The 26,913-nt window shown below is 53.2% G+C and overlaps 2 protein-coding genes and 1 long non-coding RNA gene across 6 annotated transcripts; 1 reads left to right on the top strand and 2 right to left on the bottom strand.

The window, feature by feature from the left end:
- Window positions 1–1,539: 1,539 nt before the first annotated feature.
- Window positions 1,540–14,720, bottom strand: LOC132646330 (uncharacterized). Of its 2 annotated transcripts, XR_009584498.1 has the most exons (4): window positions 14,579–14,720; window positions 13,844–13,924; window positions 4,390–4,559; window positions 1,540–1,856 (listed from the first exon to the last, which is right to left on the bottom strand). It is a non-coding gene; the product is annotated as an uncharacterized LOC132646330 (long non-coding RNA). The 2 variants fall into 2 exon arrangements; XR_009584499.1 differs by lacking the exon at window positions 4,390–4,559.
- A 3,540-nt stretch (window positions 14,721–18,260) lies between these two features.
- Chtf18 (chromosome transmission fidelity factor 18) lies at window positions 18,261–26,828 on the bottom strand. 3 transcript variants are annotated; one of them, XM_021637249.2, is made up of 22 exons: window positions 26,666–26,828; window positions 26,388–26,570; window positions 26,146–26,293; window positions 25,832–26,000; window positions 25,356–25,448; window positions 25,210–25,262; window positions 24,950–25,088; window positions 24,160–24,369; window positions 23,643–23,740; window positions 23,289–23,412; window positions 23,051–23,193; window positions 22,872–22,965; window positions 22,593–22,691; window positions 22,387–22,517; window positions 22,002–22,149; window positions 20,960–21,184; window positions 20,727–20,876; window positions 20,507–20,637; window positions 19,812–19,956; window positions 19,593–19,724; window positions 19,316–19,373; window positions 18,261–19,234 (listed from the first exon to the last, which is right to left on the bottom strand). In XM_021637249.2, exons 1-22 carry the CDS (start codon window positions 26,754–26,756, stop codon window positions 19,098–19,100), a joined length of 2,901 nt encoding a protein of 966 aa, XP_021492924.1. In that variant the 5' UTR covers window positions 26,757–26,828; the 3' UTR covers window positions 18,261–19,097. The 3 variants fall into 3 exon arrangements, with proteins under 3 accessions (XP_021492924.1, XP_021492925.1, XP_060219938.1); XM_021637250.2 differs by having other exon boundaries at window positions 26,158–26,293; XM_060363955.1 differs by having other exon boundaries at window positions 26,388–26,567.
- Gng13 (G protein subunit gamma 13) lies at window positions 18,624–19,045 on the top strand. Its single transcript, XM_021637251.2, has 2 exons — window positions 18,624–18,749; window positions 18,877–19,045. Exons 1-2 carry the CDS (start codon window positions 18,652–18,654, stop codon window positions 18,980–18,982), a joined length of 204 nt encoding a protein of 67 aa, XP_021492926.1. The 5' UTR covers window positions 18,624–18,651; the 3' UTR covers window positions 18,983–19,045.
- Window positions 26,829–26,913: the final 85 nt, after the last annotated feature.

The raw sequence follows: 26,913 nt of genomic DNA, 5'->3' as shown, positions 1-26,913 counted from the left end.
TTGACTTATTTAATCTTTACACACTGTGAAATAGGAGCCACTGACTCCAGTTCACAATTGAGGACACTGTGGTACAAGAATGACAAGCCCGATAGCTGGGAAGTAATGATGCAAGTGTATGACCTGAGCCTGTCTGGCTCATTTGAGATAAGCCTAAAACCTTACCAGCCCTGGCACACAGTCAGCAGACACCTTGCTCTTCCCTCCTGCCACTCCAGGGCAGTGAAGTGACATGTGTCTGCGTGGGCTGGGAGGCAGGAGGGCAAGTGTCAACACAGGAAGGTCTGCCTGTTCAACCATCGCTGACGGGATCCAGACAGCCCGGCACAACATTTGGTTTGGTTTTCAAAAGAAGAACCACAGAAGCTCAATTCCTGGGGAATAGAGCCCGTTCTTCCCTGCCTTAGATGCTAGAGGAAAGCTCAGCTGGGAGTCGGGGGTAGGGCGCAGACAGACTGGGGGTCTGCAGGAAGCTGGGAGCCCCACAGAATAGAAGGGCCGAGAGAGATCCTTGCCAAATAAACTGGAAATGCCTGGCCACATCCTGCCAGGCTATACAAGGCCTCACTAGAGGAACATAAAACTGTCCGTCAGCCTGTGTCTAAGAGACGTGGAGATCAGAGATCGTTAACAATGTCTGTTAAAAGCCAGCTGACTCCATCAGCACTCTAAGGACGTGTCGGTGGGGTATGAAACCAAAAACACATTTTCTAGGAAGGACAGAGCCTTCCTCCACCACGTTTCTCCCACAGTGAATGGCAGTGGGGGCCAGATGGGGAAGGGGCAGGGAACTCCAGTCCTCCAGCCCCTCCCTCCCAATCCAGTCCAGACCCCTGACACACATATCTATGCACCCCACACTTGCATTGCCTACCAGCCAAGAGCTGGCCCCACAAGCTACTCTATCCACCCATGTCCCGCTCTGCATGAAGGGGGTGTGCACAGGCTAGGGTGTGTGTGGAGATCAGAGCACAGCTTCTGAAAGCCATATCTCTCCTTCTACTATGTGGGTCCCAGGGATCAAACTCAGGTCATTAGTCCTGGCAGCAAATGTTCAGACACTGACCTGTCTCACTGGCTCCTGGCTTGGTTTGATTACATTTATTTATCTGTTTTTTGTGTGTACATGCATGTGAGTGTTTGTATGTAGGTGGTGGTTCTGGTTTTTTTTTTTTGTTTTGAGACAGGGTCTTGGTATGAAGCCCCAGGCAGTCTTGGACTCAGGATCCCCCAGTGGCTTCTCTGGTTTTCTAATAAAGGAATTACAAAGATCCAAGCTGAACCTCCAGGACCTGGCTGTGGTCTAAATGAGACTGACAAGCACAAGTGTCCACACGGCAGACACCTACCCACAAGCACAGAAGGGGGGAGGTCCACAGCCACAAAATACCTTGGGTCTGATTCGGAGGAATGTCCCCTCTGGGCAACGCTGGGTGGTGGGCAATGGGCTCTCTTGCGTTGTTCTTCACAATGTCAAATGAACGTGACAATGAGCTCAGTAAACATTTTATTTGAGAATAAATAAGTAAGTAGGGCTGGAGATACAATTCAGTGGTTAAAAGCTCTGGCAGAGGACCTGAGTTCGATTCCCAGTACCCATATCAGTGGCTCACAACTGCCTGGAACTTCAGCTCCAAGGGATCCAATGTACAAACACGCAAACACACATAGATGTAAAATATAAGCATGCAAACAAACAAAAATAAAACCTTTTACAAACAGGGGTTTGTTGTGGGGTGCCCAAGCTTGTTGCCAGCCATGTAGGAAGGATGTCCCAGAGACCTTCCAGGGGTCCGCAGAGAACCAGGACCCTCTGTTCCTGAGGGTGATGGTGGAATGTTCCAGAAGCTGTGCGGCTGCAGAGGAGAAGCAAAGAGAAGACGTATGCAAAGCAAGTGTGGCCCACTTCCCTGGGAACCTCTTCAGGAAACATCACTGTTTGTGTTAGAATGCTATGCTCCTGTGAAAGTTGCCATTTTCGAGAGAGTAGACATTTTTAAAACATTCCTTTCAATTTCCAATAGACTGAGTACTCATAAAAATTGCCCACATGTCACATATTTTAGGATTGTGAGGTGGTCCTGAGACCAGGCTTTGAGAGTGAGCCTTCTAAGCTGGAAGCGGGTCTGAGGCGCCATCTAGTGGCAATGGTAAATGCAGTAGCGTGCAGAGCCTGGATCACCAAAAAGATTCCAACAGCAGCCCCCTTGGTCAAACCACCAGCTGCACATAGGTGTCCACTGGGCACCATCAGCATGGGGAGCTGGTCTTCCTCTCTGGTTTCCCCTTCTGTGCCATGTGGTACTGAGCAGCCTCTTTGTACCCACCATCTGATGCTTGAAGCAGTCCTGTGACGCAGGATCTTCAGGCCACACGGAGCACTTTGGGAACAGAGCCACACACGTAAGAGCCACTTGGTGATAGAATTGTGGGTGTCTCCATTCTGTGTGCATAGTTCTAGACTGTGCGCCTCTCTGAGACTTGCTCTTCATCTTTGATAGGGCTGGGGCTGGGGCGTGGAGGGGGAAGGGTTGACCTGTTTGGTCTCTACAGTTTTTTCCAGCTTAAGCTTATTCTCGTATCTCTTCACATCGTGCATTAGCACCTCCTGTTTCCCCTCCCCTCTCCGACCCTTACATCTGCACCAACTCTGGGCATCTCACCTACATGGAGCAACCTTCTGCATGGTCCCCCATCCTGTGCTCGGATTCACTCATCTTCTATTCCCTAACCCACAATGACATGAAAATCAAAGATGGCCTTTCTTCGTGGGTATGCACCTGTTCTTGTTTCTTAGGTGTCCTTGCTTCCTATATATCCTTGGGACTTTAAAACATGATGTTTCAAGGTTGCTTTCACCTTTCTCCTTGGCTGGAAATCCCTCATGTGCTGGTGTGTGGCCTGTCCTCGTGTGTGGCTGCCTCCAATATCAGGATATAGCTGATTATCCTTTCATTTTCTGTACCTGTTCTGAGGTAAGTGGATGGGGGTCTCAGGTAGAGGGGCTTGGAGATTGTCTTAACCTCTAGGTGTTGCTAGATCTGCAATAGATGACCTGGGATATTTGTACCCTACCCATCCCCAATCCAAAGGCTCAGTTTTTGAAAGTATAGCCCCCAATGCAATGTCCAGAGGTCGAGTTTGGAACAGAATCATGATGGCTCTGATCCTTAATGCATTCAGGGATTCATAATTTGGTGGCATTCTTGAAAGGGGCTTCTGTAGAGGAAGGGGGCCACTAAAAGTGTGAGCTTGAAGGGTATCTGTCATTCCAGGGCATGAATTCCTACACTCTCTCTGCTTCCTGGGCATCGTGAGGTGAATAGCTTGCTCCACCACATGCCTCCTTCCATCGTGCTCCGCCTCAACACAAGCCCACAGCAACGGTGCAAACGACTAGACTGAAACCTCTGAAATCATGCACCCAAACAAATATGTTCCCCCCTTTTAAACTGCTGTTTGTATTTTGTCAGTGACAACACACCCACAAAGGCTCCAGATCTGGAGGCACGGAGGCTGCTGATGTAGACTGGCAGATTGTCTAAGTTAGAGTTTCTGTTGCTGTGACTGAATACCATAACCAAAAGTAGTGTGGGGAGGAAAGAGTTCCTTTCTCTTACATTTCCATATAATGGTTCACCTTGGAAGGAAGTCGGGGAAGGAAACTGAAGACAGGAGCGGACGCAGAGGCCACGAAGGAGTGCTTACTGGCTTGCTCCTCATGGTTGTCTTGGCTTGTCTTCTTTTTTTTTTGTTTTTAATAATTTATTTTTATTTTATGTGCATTGGTGTTTTGCCTGGGTGTGTGTCTGTGGGTGTCAGATCTTGGAGTTACAGACAGTTGTGAGCTGCCATGTGGGTGCTGGGAATTGAACCCGGATCCTCTGGAAGAGCAGACAGTGCTCTTAACCACTGAGCCATCTCTCCAACCTTCTTATAGAACCCAGAACCACCAGCCCAGGGATAATGACACTGGGCTGGGCTGGGCTGGGCACTCCCCTATAATCACTAATTAAGAAAATACCCCTCAGGTTTGCCTACAGCCAGACCTCATGGAGACATTTTCTCATCTGGCTTCTCTTCTCACCGACGACTTGTGCCAAGCTGACATAAAACTAGCCAGCACACAGATTTATTACCAGCGCCTGAGGCTGAACATCCCATGTAGCCCTGCCACCTCACTTTGTTTCTTCTTGACTCATTCTTGTGACCACAGAGGAACTCCGCATCACAGAATCCACCTGGGAGGGACTCAGACTATCGCACCTGCGGACATCTTCAGAAACAGGTTTCTCAGCAAGCCCTGATCAGGTGATTGACTAAGACACTCCGGGGATCAACCTGTCTCAGCCTCCTCAGCACTACGATTATGAATGCACACTGCCATACCTTTTTTGTTGGTTTGTTTGTTTTTGTTTTTCAAGACAGGGTTTCTCTTGGTGTAGCCCTGGCTGTCCTGGAATTGGCTTTGTAGACCAGACTGTCCTTGACTAGAGATCCACTTGCCTCTGCCTCCCAAGTGCTGGGATTAAAGGTGCATGCCACCACTGGGCTCGTGTCTTTAAAAAAAAAAAAAATAACACATATATTAATCATATTTTCTAGAGAAACAGAACTAAGGATGGCTTAAAGGCTGTGGTCCAGCTAGACTAACAATGGCTGCCTACCAACAGAGGGTCCAAGAATTCCCTCCAGGGACATGATACTGTTTTTGATTCACTATTTTCTCTGGCAGAGGCAACTCTAAAGACTTCCGTTTAGCCTTTCCAACCACAATAGCCCTCACTCCATAGGTCAGATGACCAATGGGAGAATTCTGCCAACTTCTAAGTATATCTATCCCAATTATACATTCTGGGACTGAGAAAATAAACACAGGATGATTTCAGGAGCCGAATGGATGTACTGTGAGTCCGACACCAGCCAAAATTCCATTAATCACCTGACCTCCAGAAGCTCCTACTTGAACTGGAGGGCCACAATGTTTCTTGCTATTTTGGAATCAGTGTCAAGTCAGGAATCAGGGTTATTTTGGAATCAGGGTCAATTCAGAACCAGTCTCCAATAGACCCCAGAAAGTCTGATTGTTACCTCTGCCCATTGTACAATGACCCTCGGAAAAGGCTGCAGGTCCTTCTGGGGAAGGATTGCAGAAAGGCTAACAGTGAAACTCTTAGGTATGTTATCAAGGTCCTTTCCCAGGGAAACCTGGCCATCCTTTCTTTTGAGGGGTTCTGGGTCTGCAAACTGGCTCAAGTCTGAAAATAGGTTCATAGGTCAAGATTCCCTTCTGCCATGATCCAATGTAGCATTTCACTTGTGTTGTTTTAGAGTTTTTCTGCTTATACAGCTCAAACAGAACTTCAGTAGGTTTCTTATCTATTTCATGCCTGGAGACATCATGATTGATTAGCCAGTACCAAAGGTCCATGCCACCATAAAAATCACTTTGCCCGTGCTGACCATTATGGGTTAGGCCATTACGGAAATTGCTTTGCCTGTGCTGCCCCTTATAATAACTGCAATCACCTGGCCTTTGGTTATTCAGTGTTACCACCCGGCCCCTACTCCCTCAGGACCCAGCCAAACCCACTGCATTTCATCCATCCAGCTGAGTAGCGGCATCTCCAACCCTGAGGTCAGGACAAGGGAAAGGGCAACAACAAAACTCTTCAAGGGTGCTAGTGGCCCCTCACCATTTTGCATCTTACAGGATTAGTGAAGGGCCCGTATTCTGGGCCTTCCCACTGTGCACCATTCGGCTCTCCCCACTCTAGCATTAAAACCCCTCATCAACGCTAAGCCAAGGGCTATCAGGCAGCTGCAACTCCTTTTCAGTAGGCCATCTTTGGACAAATGCACGAATGCTTCAGCCAACCATTCACGCAAGCTTTTGACCCCTTTAAAAAAACAAACAAACAAACTGCAAGCTTCCCTATTAAACATAGAATCTCCATTCAGTGGACCCATATCAATAAACTCAGCCTGCTCCTTCCACCATTACCCCACACCCTTAAAATCCATTCCCGCTCATATTCCCCAGACTTCTGCTTGAAGGAATTAGCAAACTCATCAAGCTCTTCAGCAGTGTAGGGCACCTCCTCATGGACAACACTTTCTACCTCCCCTCCAGGAGCCTGCTTAGCCTGTAGTCTGGTTATAGGTCTAGTGGCACTGACTGGTCGGCCCTGAGGGAAATCAGTATTGTGTTGCCTGGCATCTCCTTAGAGAAAGTCGCTGCTGGTTTACCAGACAACGAAGGATCAGTTTTTTTTCAGTCAAAGGCACAAAAGGCAACATTTCAGAGTGGTTGGCGTGGGAGTAGATCTTCTACTGAGGGTGGGGTGAATAATTACTCAGGTGAGGTAAACCCTTGAGAATTGGAGGGGTCAAAGTTCTCAGCTTCAGTAAGGTTCTCCCACACATCCTTGTTGGTATAATGTTCTTGGGGAATGTATACAATTTACCCTTGTTCACTCAAATGCTGATTTTTCTACCCCACTAGCTGGTTTCCATCTGGACATTGCATTGTGATGTTTATTCTAAGCATCACCTGCCTCAAATTTGTGTAAACATGCCACTATTTGTTCTCTGTATTGTCAATAAAACAACCAGCCCCAAAGCTGGGCAATGGAGAGAATGGGGTGGGACATCCGGGTCCGGAGGGGAGGAAAAGGAAGCAAGTGGGAGTAAGAGACCAGAGATCGGCAGGAAAGAACTTCAAACCATGAGCAGAGATGAACCGGACCTAAGATATGACTAAAAGCAAGTATAATGGGTGAAATCTGAACGGTAGGAAACTATGCGGGCTTGAAGGTTTAGGATGGAGTAACTGTTGCCCAGCATTGTGCTCTAGGTTAATTTAAAAAAATCCTAGTCTCTGTGTGGTGATTTGGATATACAGCTGGTTTAGGTCTACAGCTGTTCAACTAAAAGGTGAATCAACAGTAAATATTAATATTCAACAACACACCCCCATCTCAAGTTACAGGGTCCCATCCTTGACCAATTAACGCCCTCATTTTAACCCCTGATACCCTCCGAGGCTGGGACTTGAATTTTTGCTGTAATTCAGCCAAGCTTTTAACGAAAGCTTCGGTTTGAGTTTTTGCAACTTGAACTCTGTGGAGAGAGAGTTCTACTCTTCTAGGGCAGTTTAGAAACCTTTGGCTGTTTATAGGCATCTGGAGCTGGTGGACTTTTCACTGAGTTCATTGTTGTCCTTCACCTTATTCTGAGACGCCAGAAGTTGGTTAATTTTATCACAAAGCTCAGTTTTTTCCCTTGGCAACCTTTCCAGAGATGCTAGGAGCAACCAACCAGCACCATCATTTTCCTTATTTTTCCACAAACTGTCAAAAGCTGGAAATACGGAGTCACCAAATCCGTTGCCTCTAACCATTGTTGAATCAGGATAATCAAATGCATTTGTCTCCTTAACTTTGTAAAATAATTCGTGGCATGGGTTTTCAGTTTTCTCTGAGCTTCTAAGAGAGGTCTCAGTCGCTGGAAAGACCTCAGTGAGTGCAGATGTTGGCAAATTGGAAAACCTATTCCAGATCCTGAAATTTTCCATTCATATATTTTTGTTGTCATAGAACCACTTCTGATGCCAAAGTCTGTTTTAGTTAAGGTTCTCTAGAGGAACAGAAATTACAGAATGAATCCTTAGAGAGAGAGAGAGATGTGATTTATTAGAATAGCTTTCATGCTGTGGTCCAGCTAGCCTAACAATGGCTGTCTACCAACGAAAGGATCAAGAATCCAGTAGTTGCTCATCGATAAGCCTGGATGTCTCAGCTGGTCTTCAGTATATGCTAAAATGCAAAAAAAGAAAAATAAAAAAGGAAGCCCTATGCTAGTGATACCAGTGAAGGAATGGACTTGCCAGTGAGAGGAAAAGCAAGCAGACAAAGAGAGCAAGATTCTTTCTTCCATGTCCTTTATATAGGCTGCCAGCAGAAGGCATGGTCTAAATTAAAGGTGGATCTTGCCACTGCAAAAGATATGGATTAAAAGTGGGTATGTTGGGGGAGGGGGCTGGAGAGATGGCCCAGGGTTAAGAGCAATAGTTGCTCCTCCAGAGGTCCTGAATTCAACTCCCAGCAGCCACATGATGGCTCACAAACATCTATGAGATCTGGTGCCTTCTTCTGACCTTCAGGCATACAAGCAGTCAGAACACTACTTAAATCCTTAAAAAAAAAAAAAAAAAAAAAAAGCAAAAGTGGCTGTGGTGATTTGAATAATGGTCCCTATAGGTTCATATGTTTGAATGCTTAGTCATCAGGGAGTGGCACTATTTAAGAAGGATTAGAGCAATTAGGAGGCGTGGCCTTGTTGGAGGAAGAGTGTCACTGGGAGTGGGCTTTCAGGTTTCAAAGGCCCATGCCTTTGAAAGAATCTTGTCTCTCTGTCTCTGTCTCTCTTTGCCTATGGGGCAGGATGGAGCCCTCAGCTACTACTCCAGCACCTGCCTGCATTTCGTCATGCTCCCCATCACATTGATAATATACTAAACATCTGCAACTGGAAACAAACCCCCAATTAAATGATTTCTGTCCTAAGGGTTGCCATGGTTGTGGTATCTCTTCACAGCAATAAAACAGTGATTAAGATGAGGGTCTTTTCACTTTAAATGATTTACTTAAGAAAATAGAAACCCTCACAGGGGTAGCGGACTGCTTGGGTTTTAGTTAGTTATTCCAGATGTGGTCAAGTTGGCAAACAAGAGTAGCCATCACAACACAGTTGTTGTGGATTGAGCTCAGGTCCTCATGCTTCTGCAGGAAGCACCTCACAGATGGAGCCATTTCCCCAACCCCTATGAATATCGCCATATTTAATGATGCCCTCCTTTCAGGCACCATGAAAGCTCTTCGCAGTCTGGACATCCTATGTCCCCATTCTCGGATGAGCAGATAGAAGCTCAGAAAGTGAAGCATGGGGAGTGACTGAGCCAGCTGGGTACCCACAGCTGTGGTAGCATGACTCCTACCAGGAGTCAAGAAACAAAACCAGTGCACAAAGATTTTATTATGTATACAATGTTCTGCCTTGCATGGATGCTTGCTAGCCAGAAGAGGGCACCAGATCTCATTATGGATGGTTGTGAGCCACCATGTGGTTGCTGAGAATCCAGCTCAGGACCTCTGCAAGAGCAGCCAGTGCTCCTAACCTCTGAGCCATCTCTCCAGCCCTAGTTCAAAGATTTTATCTCATGTTTACTTTAAGTGCCAACTCAGGTAACTCTAAAATACTGTTTCAGTGAGCCGGGAAGGGGAGGGTGATTTTTATCTTAAGACAGATTGGGGTTGAGGAAAGCTGAAACAAATAACCAGTATCATGCTGATCACTTCAAAATCTCTCTTTGCATTAAACAAGAGCTACTGGAGACCACGGTTTGTTTGCATCAAGGTCCAGCAGAGCTGAATCTCTCATGATGAAGCCCCTTGATGCTTGTCTGCCTTTCAAGGAAATGAGGAGGAAAAAAAGCAGCCAAACGCTATCCTGCTCTCAGCCTCTCCCCTGCCTCGAGCTCCAGGCCACCAAAGACAGGGAGGGAGCTACTGTTCTGCACCCACAGGATGGACAGGCCACATAAGGCCTCTGAGCACTTCTCCTAGCTATCCATGCCACAGACCTGCCTTGTTTCCCAAGTGTTTGAAAGCCTCGAGACTGCAAACAACTTAGAGCAATGCAAATGACTAAGACACAGCACCCATAAAATCCAGTCAGTTTTGCTAACCAGCTTTTAGTCCCCCAATAACCAACTCCAACATGGCTGCCGAGGACACCCCATCCCCTGGTTTCAAGATGGAAGGCCTTTGCAAGCCTCGCCCTTTCTGGCTTCTAGAGATACACGAACTCCCAAGGAGGAAGTAAATGGTGATTTCCGTGGAAGCTGCTTGTCCTCTAAATTTGTGGGACATGATTTGGCCCCCCTCCGGCTCTGCGGTGCTGCAGCACTTTGCTGCTATCCTCCTTCTGGCCTTTCAGAGAATGGGGACTGGGGAGCCAAACCTGTGTTGGTGCCAGGGGTCCAAGGGCATATCCTCTAAGGTAGCCGGAGGCTTCCCCACCCCAGGTTCGGCCACATCCTCCTCTAGGGGCTCTGAGTTGGTCCGGCAGGGCATGGTCAACACCCCCTTCTCCCTCCGCACACTGCTTATGCTCCATTTGTTGCCCTTCTCTGAGGTTCATGCTCTTGAGAATGTTTTCTCTGGAGATGGTATTTGCTGGCCCAGCGGGGCAGTGCAAGAGTTTGCAGGGCGCATAAGTCAGGCTGCTCAGAGTCCTAGGGCTCAGCATAGAATGAACACTCCAAGCAAAATGAGTCACAGGGCCACAGCATCTTTTAGGACACACTGGAAAGATACCCTGACATGGGCCCAGCCCCATGTCCCTTGACAAGGGGAGCCGTCCTGGATAGACTGTGGCCACGCAGGCAGGCCAAGGAGAAGTAAGACAGCTCTGGGCTGCTCAGATGTTGGCTGTGGTGTGGGTGGCTGGACCTTCAGGTATGTGAGTAAAGCAGCTTCTCTGGACTTCGCACTTGCTTAAGAAGGACGCTGGTGCCTTTGTATAGCACATCCCACTCCTGCCTTAGTTTACCATCCCATTTGCTCTTGTGCAGGGAGGAGCCGTACTCAGGTCAGAAGGAGGAACGTGCCTAGGTGAGCTACATAAAGGCATCCCTTGCAAGTACTCACAAAGAGGGCCGTCTAGTCTCCACAGTCTAGCTCGCTGTGTGTCGAGTCAACGCTTGGGGCTGCCCTGAGACCAATGGCTGAGCCACAGAGAGGCCCTAAGTACATCAGGGATCAAGGACACCCTCCCCGGCAACTTGCACAAGCCCCGGTTCTCTGCACCGATGTTTTTGAGTTCTTTCGGGCATTGTTTTCACTCCACCTGCCTTGCTCCAGTTTCACACATGGACACCCAAACCCCTATCAGTTGTTGGAATGAGGCAATGGTCTCAGAACATCACAGCAAGGAGGCCTAGGGATCCTTGAATGAGGCCTGCTCCACCCACAGTATGTACCAGGACACTAAATCCTGGAATGAGGAAGCCCAGGTGGCTCCTCCACTTGCCCCAGGGTCAGCAGGTCTGGGGCTCTGTTAGTCTGAGGCACCTGTGGGTGGGTGTTGAGCTCAAGGCTGACTGGCCAGGGCACATTTGTCAGGGACACACAAGGTGTAAACCAGTCCTCAAAACCTTACTGTGTCCATCTACCTTTTGGCCTGACACTATCCTGAGTGACCCCAGGCTGCTGACTGCTTTTAACAGTCCACAGTTGGTTGCCTGACGGGGTGGAAAGTGAATATCTGTCTCTCCGGTGACTGAAGAGGTGAGAGTCAGTAAAGGGCAGATTCTCAGCAGGCCAATGCTTTAGGACCTCCATCTGTCCTGAAGTCTGACAGCCCGGTACAGCTATGGCCTTCAGTGACATGTCTGTCTCTGTGGAGACCCAGTACTTCACCAGGGCCTATATGAAACACAGCCCCTGCAGGAAGAGCTAAAAGCACACAGAGGGCCACCTGAGCAGACAAGACCCCAGAGGTTCAGCAAATAAGACGCCTGAATCCACTCAGTGTAAGGTCACTTGGACAGGAAATGGGCAGAGTCACTTGCAGTCGCTTCTTGGCACACAGGATGCCCCGGGGTCCTCTGTCCTGGGTTGACTACCCACCCGTCAGCTCTGAGGAGTTTTGAGCCAGCAGGCCAGCCAGGCATAGCAGTACTTTGGTGGCACTGGGAGGATCCCAAAAATGAACACAAGAGATCCCGCCATGGAACTCCTATACCATGGGTGAACCAGGTGCAGGTTGTTTTTACTCTCATGAGTCTTGGGTTTTGATTGCTAGCTGTGAGCCACAGACCTCTCATTTGAAAAATAAGGAATGATTACACAACTGACCCCCCCCACTTTCATGGCCACAGCTCCCCTCCCCCAGCTGTGTTTTCCACACTGCAACTTTCAAGCAGCAAAGCTGTGTCTACGCATGAGGTAGGAAAAGATGAGTTCTCATGCTACCTAAACCACCAAATGTCCATGAGAGAGGACGGGCATGAGGAGAAGGCGTGGACAGGCAGGCTCTAGGGTTAGTATTTGACTGTTCCTGAGCAGTCACTGTCCAGATCTGGCTCCAGGTACAAGACAGGGTCCCTGTGTAGAAGCGTCAGAGAGCTCAAGGCTAAAAAGTAAACAAGCCAAGTGACAGGCACAGAGACCTGGTGCCACTCCTGAAGGCACTCTAGCTACCCAGGGACCCAGAGCCTGGCCCCTCCTCACATGCTCGCCAGCAGCTGGACATGAGAGGCGTCTCTTGACCCTCCCAGGGCTGAGGGCTGGAGGGACACCTGAGGGGGACTGTAGAGATACCCTCCCACTGGAGAAGAATGTTCTCCCAGAATGCATAGCAGATGATGTACACCACCTTTGTCCCGAGAACACACCTGGTGACAGAAGCGGACCTAACATGCAGCATGAAAGGGAACCTATCCTTCCAAGGCTGGGCTCCAGATTCCCGGGTTAGGGTGTGGCCACACATCACCCCTCTCATGGCAGCAGCAGATGAGGCCCATGGCTGCGGCTGAGCGCTATCATACAGGCATGTGCTCCATCTGCTCAGCCTCTGTGCTGGAGCAAGTCCACGGGTACCCTCTCTAGACGATCCAGGTGGAAACAACGATGACCGGAGCAGCGAGTGGTGGGTCTCACCTATCCACCCCCAAAACACAGAATGCTAAGGGGACCATTCCCACTCATACAGCTCCACCATGACCTCATCTCTGCACACTCTACGCTGCCCAGGCCACGTCATAGCTGCTAGACTAGACGATCCTTTATCTTTAGGGAGAGACCATGCCCACGAAGCCCACCCTGGGGGCCAGGGGAGGTGCAAGACACAGAAACGTTCTCCCCGAAAATGCGCTGACTTCAGCTCAGCAACGCTGCCTGTTTGGGAAGCTTATCTGGGCAGATGCTCTTGTCCGCCATGCCCCCCCTGGTGCTGAGGTTTGGGGATCATTGCTCTGACATCTCCACAAACAGCAAACATGGAGTGGCAGCTGTTGCTCTCCCAGGGATAGTGGTGACCACATGTCAGAGGGATCCAAATGGTGCCCCCACCAGGTGTGGCTTTTGTCCTTGCATCCCCCCCAATACCTACTCCTGCCCCCACATTAGGTAGAATCTTCTCTCTCTCTCTCATCTCACGATGTAGCTTATGCTGGCCTTGAACCTCAGGCAATGATGCCTCGACCTCCCAAATGCCAGACTGCACACAAGCACCTCCACGCGCCACTTGCAGAATTGTTAGCAAAGAGGCCCCCATGTCTTCAGCAGGCCTTGCTCGGAAGCAGAGTCCTCAGTTCACCATAATTACTTGGTGCCCAGCACCTCAGTCAGCCCAGTTAAGAGGTACGCTTCCTAAGACAGGAGTGTGGTGTCTGTCCCCAGACTTCGGTCAGCTGTCTCCCGAGGTGGAATTGGACAAGAGCTGCCTGGCTGTGTCCAACTACTCCTTCTTCCTCTGTGTGTCTGTATGTGTGGTGTGTATTCATATGTGTATGTGTTTCAAGGTGGTGTGTGTATACAGGTGCACGTACATGTGTGTACATATCTGTGTGGAGACCCAAGGTTGACACTGGGCATCTCCTCAATTGCTCTCCAATAGTTCATTGAGGCAGGGTCTCTCAGCTGAACCCAGTGTTGGCCAGCTTGTTGGGAGATCCTCTGTTTTAGTCACGGTTTTAGTCTATTGCTGTGAAAGACACCGTGACCAAGACAACTTTGATAAAAAAAAAAAAAAAGATTTTAACCAAGGGTTTGCTTACAGTTTCAGAGGCTGAGTCCATGATGATCATGGCAGGAAGCAGACAGGCATAGTGCTGGAGAAGTAGCTGAGAGCTTTGCATCTTGATCCACAGACAGCAGGCAGAGAGGAGAGAGATGGAAGAGACAGACAGACAGATAGACAGACTGGGCCTGGAGAGGGCTTTGAAACTTCAAAGCTCACTCCCATGGACATACCTCCTACCTCCCCCAGTAAGGCCACACCTACTCCAACAAGGCCACACCTTCTAATCCTTTCCAAACAGTTCATCGGCTGGAGACTAAGCAAATATGAGCCTATGAGGGCCATTCCTATTCAAACCACCACACTTTCCCTTAAGAGCACTGGAATAACTGAGCAGCTACTATACCACCTGGCATTTATGTGGGCACTGGGGATCCATACTTCCACATTCACACTCACAGAGTTTTAATCATGGAGCCATCTCTCCAACATGGCTACACGGAGTTGTCTAGATTATTTTTGAGAACCATCTAAGACGATATATTTTTTTAATCCTGTTTAAGATGAAACATTTCCCCAGTCCCTATGCTGGCTTCTGTGGCCTGCAGGGACAGGAACAAAGTGAACAAATCATTGTAGTCTTCTCCCAACCCTCCCTCCCCCTCAAGGCTGAAAGGCCCGGCTCTGGCTCAGCTTCTGTCACCATGTCCCCCAGAAAAGGGCTTCACAGATCCTGACGGCCTGCAAGGTCATGGGGTCAGCCCTGACCTACCTTTGTACTTTTATTTCTGAGAGAATCAGCCAGCTGGAGTTAGGGGCTGTCTCTGCATGGTTCTGAAATGCTTCCTTGTCCAGTTTCTTCCCTGTCCACCAAGCCACCACCTCTACAGACATGGATAAAGCAGCTAGCTCAGCCCTGGTTACCTCAGTCATCACAATGGGCTCCAGATATGGCTGGGCCAGGACAAGGTCTCTGCTCCTATTAGGAGCTCTCTAGCCCGGGGAGGCCATTTCTAGGCCAGTGGAAGGAACCCTGTGTGTGCTCGCCCAACGGCCCAGTTAATGCCCTAATTTCATAAAGGAGCCCAAGGGAAGGCTGCTCACACTTGTTGCTGAACGGGATACATTATTCTTTCCTGAATGTCGTTCTTCTATCAAACCTTTTGCGGAAGGCTTGTTTTGTCTTTCCTTTGAGACAGTCTCACGACAGTGCCCTGGCTGGCCTGGAACTCACTACCTAGACCAGGATGCCCTCAAACTCAGAGAGCTCCTCCTGCCTCCCAAGTACTGGAAGTAAAGATATGTCACCACACCCAGCATCTTACACAAAACTTTTGTATCATGTCACTACTGTGGCCTATTGTCAAGACCCGTCCAGGGTGCTTCCTGTTTGAGAGGATTGGGCTAGACATTTAGGAAGTTTCAAGTCCAGCTTTGGCACAAGGGTGGGAACAAAAGACTCCTGGGGTCCCTGTTTCAGCCTGGACAGGGACTAAAGGTTCAGAACAGATGGTGTCTTTGGGGAGGGGGGTTGTTTGATTTTCTACGGTGGGTTCTTGTTTTTTGAGACAGGGTCTCACTGGAACTCACCTGGGACCAATGCCTACTGTCCTCAGGAGCAGTAACTCTCCCAAGAAGATCTGGGACCCAAATGAGGGTTCAGACTGTCCCACTGGAGTCCAATCAGAAACACTACCTCATCACAGTGAGTGTAGGCACCCTGGGGTCTTTTGGAGGTCACCTTGTCCTTCAGCCTCTAAAGAGGCTGGTCCCCTTCCTCCCCACAGTACTCTCTGGTGGCTCTCCCAGTTTTAATCCTGCCACAAAGACACCCATGGTGGCCTAAGTGTTGGGGTGTGCACCCAGTTACAGGGCACACAAAAGGCATGGGGGGGTAACACAGGTCCCAGGAGATGACTTCACTCCACCCCGTCAGGAAGAGTGGCCATCTGCCCTGAGGCCTGGCACCATTACCCTTGAGCTCCCCACCCCCAAAGTCCATGGTCGGTAATCTCTCTGCTCCCCAGCATGCCCCAGTTCCGGAGATGCCTCCTGATCCAACCAGATGTTGAAGCACATCAGGGGCTAGGGAAGCATGGTGACCCCATTTCCCCGATCACACTGACACCTGGAAAGCCTGCTGCAAGGCTAAGGTCCTGAGAGTCCGAGGAACAGGAACCTTGTCTGTCCTTTGACCATACCTGCAGGGTTCCGGGCCATCTCCTGGGCAGGCTGGGCAGTGGGGGCTCCTGAACTGTTTCAGTTCCTCTAACTCTGATCTATCCTGTTGTCCAGGTAAGAACAGAATAGCCATTCAACAGACCTCCGGCCCATAGAGGACCCCAGATCACTTAGCAAGGTCCTGGCCTTGCCTCCCAGGGTAGGCTTGCTTTACAGGGCTCCAACCTGGTCTGCCCCTCCCCCAGGGAGGGGAGACTGCTGTTACTGCCTGGGGGCCCCAGTCCAGGTTGCAACCTGCAGCATACGTCATGTGAAGGTCCCGAGGGCATAGCTCCCCCAAGAGTTTGTGAGGTGTACCTATGACAAGAGTGACACTGGGAAGTGAGCTGAACAGAGGGTTTGCCCTAGGAAGCTAAAGGCCAGGCTAGCCCATTGCAGCCCCATTACAGTGTCTCTAAGGAACAGGGAGCTGGCTGATGGGCATAGGGTTCAAATTCCTGTGGCTGAGGAAGTACTCTTCCTCCCCAGAGGTCCCAAGGGCCATCAAGCGTCTGCTGAGACACTGACCTGCCCACCTCCGAAAGCAGCATGATTTGCTGAACCCGTGGTTGGATATGGCATTGGGGCTTCAAGTATGCAGAGTCACTCATACCCAGCTCTGGGCAGATTCAACAGTAGCTGTTTTGAGCTCGTTGCCTGGGAACCGGAAAGGTACCAGGAAGGTAGTGGTGCTCTGGAGGCCTGAGCCCCCTCCAGAAGAGCGTGCCACAGGACGTTTCCGGTCTATCATAAGTGGACAACACTGAAAGTCACCTGCACCCAGTGGGCTGCAAAGACCACAGTGGGAAAGTGTTCTGCCCCTCCCCACCTACCTGGTAGCATACGCCCCCCCCCCCCAACCAGAGAAGCCTCACTGGGTGGGGCACATTTTGCCCTTTAGGGCCCTGGTCCCAGTATCACAAGTCTGTCAAAGAACCCGGCCAACTGGGCTGCCAGCAGTTCTAGCTGACCCGGGAAAGACTGGACTAGCCCCACTGCAGGTCCACCCCAGGGGAGGCCGGATGAGCAGCCCAGGGAGCTAGCTCTTGGGGTCAGCCCAGCCCTGTAAAGGCGGTGCCAAGGCCCCAGGTGGCAGGAGTGGGCGGGGCGCCTGCCTGGGCTCCCCTGGCTCGGACAGCCCAGCCTCACTCTGCACATCTCTCGGCCCCTGCCATCTCTGCTTTTGCTGTCTCCTTCAAAAGTAAGTCCAACGAACAGAACCCTCACATGGGGGGTTGGAATCAAACCTCAGGGCTCTAGGTCTTGACGAGGTGGGCACCTCTAGGCTAAATCTAACTCCTGGGACCGGGGAAACTGCCTTTGGGCCTCGGGGGCGGGGCGGCCGACAGATCGAGTCCAGCGGCGCAGGAGCCATCGCTGCGCGGCGGGGGCGCGTCTGTCCTGCGCCGTGCGCGCCGCCCGCAGTGCCCGTGTGCGCCGCCGTGCGCCTGGCCGGGGGCGTCTCGGGGCGCACTGGCGGCCGGGCTCCGGCGGCGGCAGCGGCGCAGGTAGGGCCAGTGATGGGCCATACCCCTAGCCCAGGTGCTCCCATCTGTTCAGGACCCTCAGCTGATCCTCTCCGCCCACGTGCCTGTCGGCGTGCGGGGCGCTGGAGAACCCGGCAGGGTGGGGCGCTGTAACTTGTGGTCTCTGGGAAAGGTACTCCGCAGGCGGCCCTACACACCTAGAGATACTAGCCCACCCAACCTCTCGCAGCGGTTCCTTGGGAGCCCTCGCAGGACCCTTGTAGGATGGGCCACTGAAAAGGCAGTACTGTCGCTGGGTCCTAGATTCTCCCCAAGGCCGGCTCAGCTGCAGTATCCCGGGATAGGGGATTTGCTCGTAAGTGCCAGGCCCACGGTGCCAGACCCCTTTCAAGGTCGAGGAAGCTGTGACAGGAGGACGAACCAGAGACTTGGTCTTTTGGAGTGCACCGAGATAGGGAGGGGTAAAGGGAGGCCCATTGTTGTGCCCCACCTGACAGTTCTCCCTAGTCAGTCGTTGTGTCTGGAAAACACTGGCCCCAGGAGGCTACCTGTGTCCCCAGGCCTTCTGAAGGTACCCCACCCTACATGCAAATTGCAGCCAAATCCTCCCAGCTCCACAGATCGGCTTGGCCTCTTTACCCATGCAAAGCAAGCACCCAGGAGGGCCAGACAGCACCCTGTCATCTCAGGGCCCTCAGCCCACCCAGGCATGAGTTAGAAGGACTGGAAAGAGGACAGGGGCTGCTCTGGATATTCAGGAGTCCATCTTTTATTAGTCTCCCTAGGCAAGGATGAGCCTGTCCCCCCCAAATCCAGGGCTGGGCCTTGTGTCAGGCTCATTTGCCCAGCCAAGAACGGAAAGTTTGCTCTACAGCTAATCAGTCCCACTGGGTAGAGAAGGCCCAGGAGCCTCGTTAGTTGGTCCCTGTGGCACTGCCAAGTTTCCCAACATCATCACTGCAGATTTCAGGAAGGGCCAGTGAGTGGTATTGTCCGATGGGCAGTAGTCCCCAGGCAGCAGCTTCCGGGATCTCCCTCTGTCCCAGGGTCGGGGTTAGGAGTGGGAGTTGCAGATGCAGCTCTTTTGCTTCTCCTGCCCACCAGCCTCAGGCTGGCTACCTCCGACGCCCCCGACGCCATGGAGGAGTGGGATGTGCCCCAGATGAAGAAGGAGGTGGAGAGCCTCAAGTACCAACTGGCCTTCAAGAGGGAGATGTCATCCAAGACCATCCCGGAGTGAGTGCCCCATGATGTGGGTCATTTGCCTGCCCTTGCACTGTCCCTTGTGTGAACCAGGACCTCACACCCCAGTGGTCAGGTGCCATGGGAATGACCAACATTCACTGAAACTCCCCACTCGCAGGCTTCTCAAGTGGATCGAGGACGGGATCCCCAAGGACCCTTTCCTGAACCCTGACCTGATGAAGAACAACCCTTGGGTGGAGAAGGCCAAGTGTACGATCCTATGAGCCTAACCCACACTCTGTGTAAGGTGTGACTTTATAAACAGGCCTCTCCAGGTGTCTCTGCTTCTGTACATTCCCCGTGGGAGTCAGTGTGATCCGATGTCCTGGGGAAGTGGGGCTACAGCAGGTCCCTGATGTACAGGCTGCGTCGCACAGCATTGGAGACGCCCTCATTGAACCGGAACCACACCTCACTCCTGCCCACCGCCACACCCATGCGCCACTCGTCTGTGTCCTTCTCGGGGGCCTCGGCCTCTGCAGGGACCAAAGGGGTGCACCTCAGCAGACCCCAGCCCATGTCTCCACCCCTCCCTTCCTTCTGTGACCCACACACACCTCTGCTGGGGACTGCCACTCTCCTGACGACCACACGTCCAAAGAAGTCCCTCTCAGGCTAGCAGAGAAGAGGGGCCATCAGACTGGTAGGTGGACAAGTGGGCGCACCTGGGCCTTTCCCATGGGAGAAGAGACTCCGGGGCCTCTGAGCGAGGCCTTTGATGAGGAGCACCTCTCCTAACCCACTGCCCGCTTTCTGGGAGCAACAGGTGCCTCCTGGGACTTGGAGCAAGCCCCACCCTCCGCTCATCATTGTGCCCCAGCTTTCCCGCCACACCTGCTCCTGCACAGCCGCTCTCTTCATGATGTGTTCTAGGCGCTGCTCGTGGTTCCGTGGGCCAGGCTGCCTCACCCCTTTCTCCCCGCCGTCCGTCCGCAGACTTGCAGGCCCTGAGGGACCCTGGTCCACCTGAAGCAGGAAGCGTGATGGGAGCTGGGTGGTCCAGGCCAAACCACTGATGGTGTATGCTATCTCAGCACCAGGGGGCAAGCTTACCTGGGGACCACCTCCGGCCCAGGCCAGAGCCTCTGCCCGCCGCATCTTCTCCATTTCAATCTCCCGGGCGATAAGCTGCTTAGCCTGGTAGGTGAGGGGCTTGCGGGCAGGCAGCTCAGGGAAGCGGCAGACCTCCTCCACATTCCTGCCCAAGTGGGTGAGGCAAGATACCAGGGTACCAGTCAGCAGAGCCAGGGTCTGCCTGCTGCACCAACCCATACAGCAAGTTCAAGACCTTGGGTGCAGGGTGAGGTCCTGGCACTGTTACACCCTAACCCCATGCCAGCTGAAGAGTACTTTAAGTCTTAGTTCCCTCAACTGTAAGTGGAGGTGACAAGGAACATGCATAGAGCTGCAGGAGGAGGTCAGGACAGGCAGGGACGCTGGGGTCCTCACTGGGACTGCAGGGCGTCAGGATGCTGCTGCTGAGCCTCAAGCCCTCTGGAGCCCCGAGAGGCTGCATACACACAGACTGTCCACTCTGGGATGGACAGAGGGTCCATGAACCCTACATTGAAACTTGGGCCTCAGAACTGTGTCTGACCTTGGGTGGGGCCCAGTGCCAGGCACATCTGTGCCAGACCTAAAACTGCAACCAGTGACCCCTTGGACACCTCACCAGGACCACACTGGCTGTGGCACACACACTGTCAGTCCCCACGTGTTCCCCATGCCCCAGGCACAGGGGGACTCACGGCTCTAGCCTGTAGAGGTACTGCCCATCGGGCGTGCGCTCCTGGTGGTAGGTAAGGCTGTAGGCAAGCATGGTACCCACAAGGCTGGACAACTGCTGCTTCTCACGGGCACTGTACAGCTGTGTGCTCACCTAGGGTACGGGGGGTGGGGGGGAACTGAGCAATGCCAGGAACCACCTCAGCCACAAACTCCATCCTTTCCTCCGTATGTGACACTCACAGGGCGTAGCTTGGGTGCAAGGACATCCAGGAGCAGGCAGAGGGTATCTAGAACAAGGGCCTGAGGCGTGGCCCGGCTACGGGTGGCCGGTGCCATACCTGACACCAGTGTCTGGATCTGGTTCCTGGTCTGGCTCATCCGGGTCTGGGCCTAGGACAGAAAGTGAGCCAGGGCCAGGTGAGCAGAAACCCCCTGGGGCCAAAACCTAAGCACCAATTCGGCAGATGGCATACCTCCTGCTGGCTGCTGGGAAAAGTGATGCGTGGCACGTGGCTGGAGGCAAAGAGCACGTGGAAGGCTGCAGGCAGGAAGGGCAGGTAGCGCAGCAGCTGGAAGCTCTGGCCGTGGTGGGCAGCCTGCTCCAGCAGGTCATCAAAGGCCAGCCAGTCAAGGGCACAGCACACGGTCCCTAGGCTGGAGTCCCGAAGCCGAAGGCGTAGAAAGTTGTCAAATAGGCCCTAAGAGTAGCGAGCAGGGCATGAACCCTGGTAGGAGTGTGTAGGCCCTGAGCCTCTGACCCCCTCATCTCCCCACTGCGTGAGCATCAGCCTCGGGATCCTTTCTCTAGCTCCTGCTCTGCAAAGTCCAAGGTACAGGGATTGACTGCCGATACCAGGGAGAGATCTACTGGTTTAACGAAGACCCTGAGACAAGTGTTGGGGACGGCCTACCCACTTGCCTCCAGGGGTGCCACGGTCAGTCCCCTGCCCTTCACTGATGGGGCAAAAAGCTGTATCCTCAGAATTCAGGGCACAGCAGACCCAAGTTGGGCCATGAGAGAGTCCATGCCACATAGCACTGGCAAAGTGCAGATTTCCAGACTGTCAGTGGATTCTCACTGCTAATCCACATCAGCTTAGAGCTGGAAGCAGCTTAAGCCAGGCCTCTGGGGAGCAGGGGGGGCTCTGTCATTTGCTTAAGTGCAAACCTCTCCCTACCTGCTCTGCACCCCATGTGCACCCTCCATCTACAATCTAGTCTCTCTAAGCCCCAGCATGTACCTTGCAGAGGACCCCAGACAGTTCCCAGTTCCCAGCCTCAAACTCATCCTTGGTGCCTAAGCTCCCTGCCTTCTGGCCCCTCCAACTTTGTTCCTTCAGTTCCCCTCTGGCTCCGAGGATCCTTCCTCGTGCCTATCCTTAATCCTACCATCCTCTCAGATGCTGGACACCCATCCACCCTCAGCCCTTACTTTGGAACCCACCCAGCCCGGCTTCTGCTCACCGTCTATTCGATTTAGTCCCAGGGTCATGAGAGCTGAGGTGGGCACAGTACCTGGACAATCTTCTCATGCTCGCCTGCAGAGGTGGTCACACGCAGGATGTGGTAGAAGCGCTGGGAGGCCAGGGTCAGGGAGCCCTTGTCGCCATCACTGAGCAGGAGCGCCTGGGTTGGTAGGTTCAGGTCCTGGCCCACAAGTCGCCTGCAAGTAGAGGAAGGTCGGGCAGGGTTACTCTCTGAGCCACAGATTTAGGAGGCTCTAGGCAACTCTTCTTGGGCACTAACCGGGGGCCCAACCCAAGTCAGTTCCCTACTCACGGGACACGAGTGTCCAAACAGCTGTCCTGGAGCCCTGGCAGCACCAGGTGTGTCTCAGAGCTCTATACAACAGGGGCATCCAGACCAAGGCTGGCCCACTCATGCCACGTGGACTACCTACCTTTGAGCCCTGGGCAACTGGAAGACCTCTTGCCACACAGAGAAGAGCCCCTTGCGCTGGTCCTTCAGGCCAACGTGAGTGGTCTGCACATCCCTCAGGCTCAGCTCCCGCCGGCCCCTCCCATACAGAAACTGGACAAAGGGTAGAGAGTGAGTGAGCAGCAGCCATCTCACCCCTCGATGCCTCACCCGGGGCCACCTGTCCACCTGTAGCGTGTTGATGCAGGCCCGGATGTCATTATCAGTCTTCTCACACAGGGCAGCCAGAGCACCAGGGTCAGCCCGCATGCCATGTTGCAGGGAAATCTAGAGGTGGGGTAAGCACCAGAGCGTCTGCCACTGCTGAGGGGACCCGTGCCCAATCTGGCACACCCTGAGAGCTAACCCTGCGGCCACAGCCTTCCCTGTGCTCGGTGGGAGGGAACACGGGAAGGGCGGTCAGGACAGGGGCTGACTGGAAGCTGCTCCCCTCCCCACCCTGCTGACCTCCTGGAGCCGCTGCACCAGCCTGGAGGGCAGAGTTGGCGGTATGTGGAGCAGGAAGGCCTGCTGCTTCAGCTGCCTCAGGGAAGGGGTGAACCTGCGGAACAGGCCCGGCGGTGGGCACACGGCGACAGGCGCAGGGTCTAGGCCAGGGGACCCTCCTGCCCCACCACCGCACTCACTGGTCGTTGCAGATGCAGATGATGGGCCTTGTTAGGAGGGACCCCTCAGCCCTGCGGCGCCGACCCCCCGCGGGGACGGCTCCTTGCTCAGCCTCCTGTGGACCCTTGCGATTCAAGATGCTCAAGAGAACGTTGATGGCCGCCTTCGGGGAGGCACAGAAGAGGACAGTGAGCCAAAGCCCCAGGGCACCCAACCAGCCTGCCCGCCCACTCACCCCGGAGAAGCAAGGAGGCCCACCGTGGGGGCTCCGTCGATTTCATCAATAACCAGGCAGTTGGGCCTCCCACCTGCACCCAGCACTGACTCCATTTGTGTGGCTGCTTCAATGCGTGTTCGAAAGGCTTCCGGAGTACGGTCATCACTGAGACAGCAAGGCCAAGACAAGAGTTACCAGGTAGCAGCCAGCATCCCAGCAGGATGCTCTGAGGCTCCCCACTGCACGTAGCTACCACCAACCTCAGTAAGCCCTGAAGTCCCAACCCCAGCCTACACATCCAGGACCCTCGTCCTACCCGCCAATCGGGGTTTTAGACCTGCACCACAGCCTCAGCCTCACAGAGGCCCCAGACAAGGGTCTTCTCCTCCACTCACCTCGCATTCATCTCCACCACGCAGTACCCTGCATGCCGCGCAACCACGTGTGCCAGTGTGGTCTTGCCTAGTCCTGGAGGGCCACACAGCAGTGCCACCTACAGCCAAAGTGGAGGACAGACTGCTGATCTCTTAGCCAGGAGCCAGGGACAGAAAACAAGGTTGGTCACTGCACCCCAGCCATCAAACGAGAATACCTACAGTAGTCAGGAGGCAAGCTATGTGGAGACTTGACAGGAATACCAAGCCCCGCCTCATGGGCCCGAGCCCCTCCCCCACTACCCATCATCCTGTTGGTGAGGCATGGAGCCTTTGGGAGAATGGATTTAACTTCAAATTCACAACACTGGCATTTGATACCAATCCCGATGTCACTGTACCCACAGACTCTAGAGGAGTTAAAAATGCCTCCTGGACCCCTACCCCCACCCCCAAAAGACTATTACAATAGCACTGGCTACCCAGAGGGCAAAACCTCAAGCTCAGATATGTTCACACAGGCCTTCCTGGGGTTTACCTTCTGCCGAGGCCTCCGGCTCGGGTCCAGCTCAGCTTCTAGCATCTCCTCCAGCACCTGCTCATGGCTTTTCCACTTGCCAGGGGCTGTGGCCTCCTTCCCAACCCGGGTTGTCTCTGCACTGGGCCTGGCCTTCCGGGCAGGCCTCTCCCGGCCAAACACCACAAGGTCCCACAGCTTCAGCCACTTGAGGAGGCACCGGTTGGTGAACTGTTAAGAGGAAAGCCTAAGGGTAGGGCCCTGCCAAGCCCACAGACAGGGACACTGAGGCTCAGAAGGAAGATCCAAGCCCTCGTCATCAACAATTTCACCGAGGCCTCCAACCTCTGACAACCACAGGACCACCCAGTACCAACTGATGAAGGTGAGCGAGAGGGCAGCCTAGGACAGAGGTTCTCAACCTGTGGGTCACGACCCCCTTGGGATTTGAATGACCCTTTCACAGGGATTGCCTGGGACTATGAGAAGACAGAAATACTTCTATTACAATTCACAACAGTGGCAAAATTACAATTATGAAGTAGAAATGAAAATAATGTTATGGTTGGGGGCCACCACAACATGAAGAACTGTATTAAGAGGTCACAGCATTAGGAAGGTTGAGAACCATTTAACAAAGCCCACAGCAGGTCACAGTTGTGCTGCCTCAGTTTCCCCGTCTTCCACGCAGAGCCCCCCACGTCATCCTTAGCACCCCGTGGCCCAGCAACACAAATATCAACTGGATCTTGGCCCTCTCCTCCTGCGAATAAGGCAAGCCATTCACACTTGAGTGAGAGCTAGAGCTCACGTCATCGCTGAGCAGTTCCGTGTAGTGCCGGGGTGCAAACTCATCCACCCAGAGGCAGTGCTGAGTAGTGTCCTGGCCAGGGGCTGGCTCCTCCTCGGGGCTCCCCTCAAGCAGAGCCTCCTCCCTTTCAGACCCGAGGCTGAAGAGAATCGAGTCCTGATTCACTCCACAGGGCTCACAGTGACCAGGCCCACCCCATATGCCAGGAGGTCAGTCCAAAACCCAACAGGGGTTCCCTGGGGTGGACATGTGCAGTTCACCTGTGTAGAGTGTCTGAGAGCTGACAGGCTTCTTCAAGCAGTTGCTGTCGTCGCTACAAACAGGACAGGCTAGAGTCAGACAAGTCCAGCCAGCGCCCCCCCCTCCACACACACACACACCCACTTCCCCATTCCACTAGACTCACCCTGCTGTCAACCTGTTCCTTCAGGGAGGTGAAGGGGACACCCAGCAGGTCCAGCTGGCCACGGCCTCGCCAGCTGACATCTGGAAGAGGGTTCTGGGCAAGACAGATGTGTCACCTTTGCAACCCTCCCAGGTCATGAGGGCACCCATAGTGCCCTTCCCCGAGAAAGCTCACAGAGGGAGAGATGATCCCTTGCCTAATCAGAGGAAATGGCTCACTCAGATGGTTAGATCTAAGGGAGGTCAGCTTTTGCGTGGGGCTAAAGGAAGAGAAGGGCAGGAAGCTAACAGCTGGGGTACAGGGTGGTGCTCTAAGGCCATGTACCCCCAAAGTAGCACTACTGTCACACACTGTGCCTGGGCGTGCCTGTTTCTAGCAATTCAGACAGGTGAAACTGGCCTCAGAACCTGTTGAGAACCCACTGGCAACATAAAGGAACCCAATGCCGAGGACAGCCCCATGCTGTGGTCACACACCTGCACCCCAGTGCCTGTGCGGTCCGCCCGAAGCACCAGAAAGGCCCGCTCTCCACATGTGGATGTCACATTGATGTAATCCTCTAAGACGGGGGGTCGTCTCAGGACAGGATTGCGGGGACTTGGCAAAGCCTGCACGATGTCTTTGTCAGCACTAACAACCGAGGGCCTAAAAGGGACAGGCATTTCCAGTCACTCTCAGTGGGGTGCCTGGACCCACACTCACTCCTCTGCCTCCCATAGGCCACTTCCGGAGCCTCATCCAGAGACAAGCAGCTTTCCGAGGTAGAATTACAGGCCCTCAAACAACACACCCATCAACCAACATCTCAGGGAAAATCTCCGGACTGGGTGGCGGGGTGATGTCCCCTGGAGGGGAATCGGGGTACAGGAGCTCCTCCATATCTGGATCAAAGTTCAGCCTCTTCACCACCTCCAGCCTGGGCCGTTTGACCATGGGGCCTGCAGAGACAGAGGCAGGAAGAGACGGCAGAGAATAGAAAGCTGGTCTTCAGCATCCCCCGACCCTAAGTTCCCTGTACCCGATTGGACATACTGAAGGACTCAGGCTGGTCCCTGCGAACATTCTTCCTGGTATTGCGGCTATCATTTCCTGGCGGCCTTGCAGGGCAGGGGCGCGGGACGGTGTCCCCACTCGCGATGGCCTCTTCGAAGGTCAGCGGGGGGCGGCTTGCTGGAGTCTGCAGGGACCCAGAGGGCGCCAGGTCCCGTGTCCCTGCTAAGACAGAGGTTCACAGCAGCCGCAAGGCTCAAGAAGCGAACTCCCAGCCTCTGCCGAGCCCATCCAGACAGCTCTCCAGGACCCGCGCCCACCTTCCAGCTCCGCCAGCACTTCGAGCTCAGCCGCGAACTGGTTGTGGAAGTCATCCTCCACACCGAGCAGATGCTCCTCGTAGTCTTCCATGGACCTCAGGGCAGCCAGCCCACAGCTCCCACAGCTAAGACGCCCTCGGAACTTCCCGCGCCGCAGCCACTGCGCGCCACCCCTCCCCGTGAGCCTCCGGTACCGCCAATCAACAGCCGGCGTTCCAAGAGGCGCCCGCCATTGGCCACCGGGGAAA

The sequence above is a fragment of the Meriones unguiculatus genome, chromosome 11 (genome assembly GCF_030254825.1).
Source record: "Meriones unguiculatus strain TT.TT164.6M chromosome 11, Bangor_MerUng_6.1, whole genome shotgun sequence".
Classification (NCBI taxonomy): Eukaryota; Metazoa; Chordata; class Mammalia; order Rodentia; family Muridae; genus Meriones; species Meriones unguiculatus.
The sequence above is the reverse complement of the archived record's forward strand: the minus strand, read 5'-3'. Positions and strand labels throughout refer to the sequence as shown.

Excerpts from the sequence above, each read along its gene's own strand:
- Gng13 (XM_021637251.2), top strand. The coding sequence starts at position 18,652 with ATGGAGGAGTGGGATGTGCCCCAGATGAAGAAGGAGGTGGAGAGCCTC. Across the intron at positions 18,750-18,876 it reads TCATCCAAGACCATCCCGGA|GCTTCTCAAGTGGATCGAGG; the intron begins GTGAGTGCCCCA and ends CCCCACTCGCAG.
- Chtf18 (XM_021637249.2), bottom strand. The coding sequence starts at position 26,756 with ATGGAAGACTACGAGGAGCATCTGCTCGGTGTGGAGGATGACTTCCAC. Across the intron at positions 19,725-19,811 it reads GGGCCGGAGGTGGTCCCCAG|GTGGACCAGGGTCCCTCAGG; the intron begins GTAAGCTTGCCC and ends TTCCTGCTTCAG. Across the intron at positions 19,374-19,592 it reads GAGCGGCTGTGCAGGAGCAG|CCTGAGAGGGACTTCTTTGG; the intron begins GTGTGGCGGGAA and ends CTTCTCTGCTAG.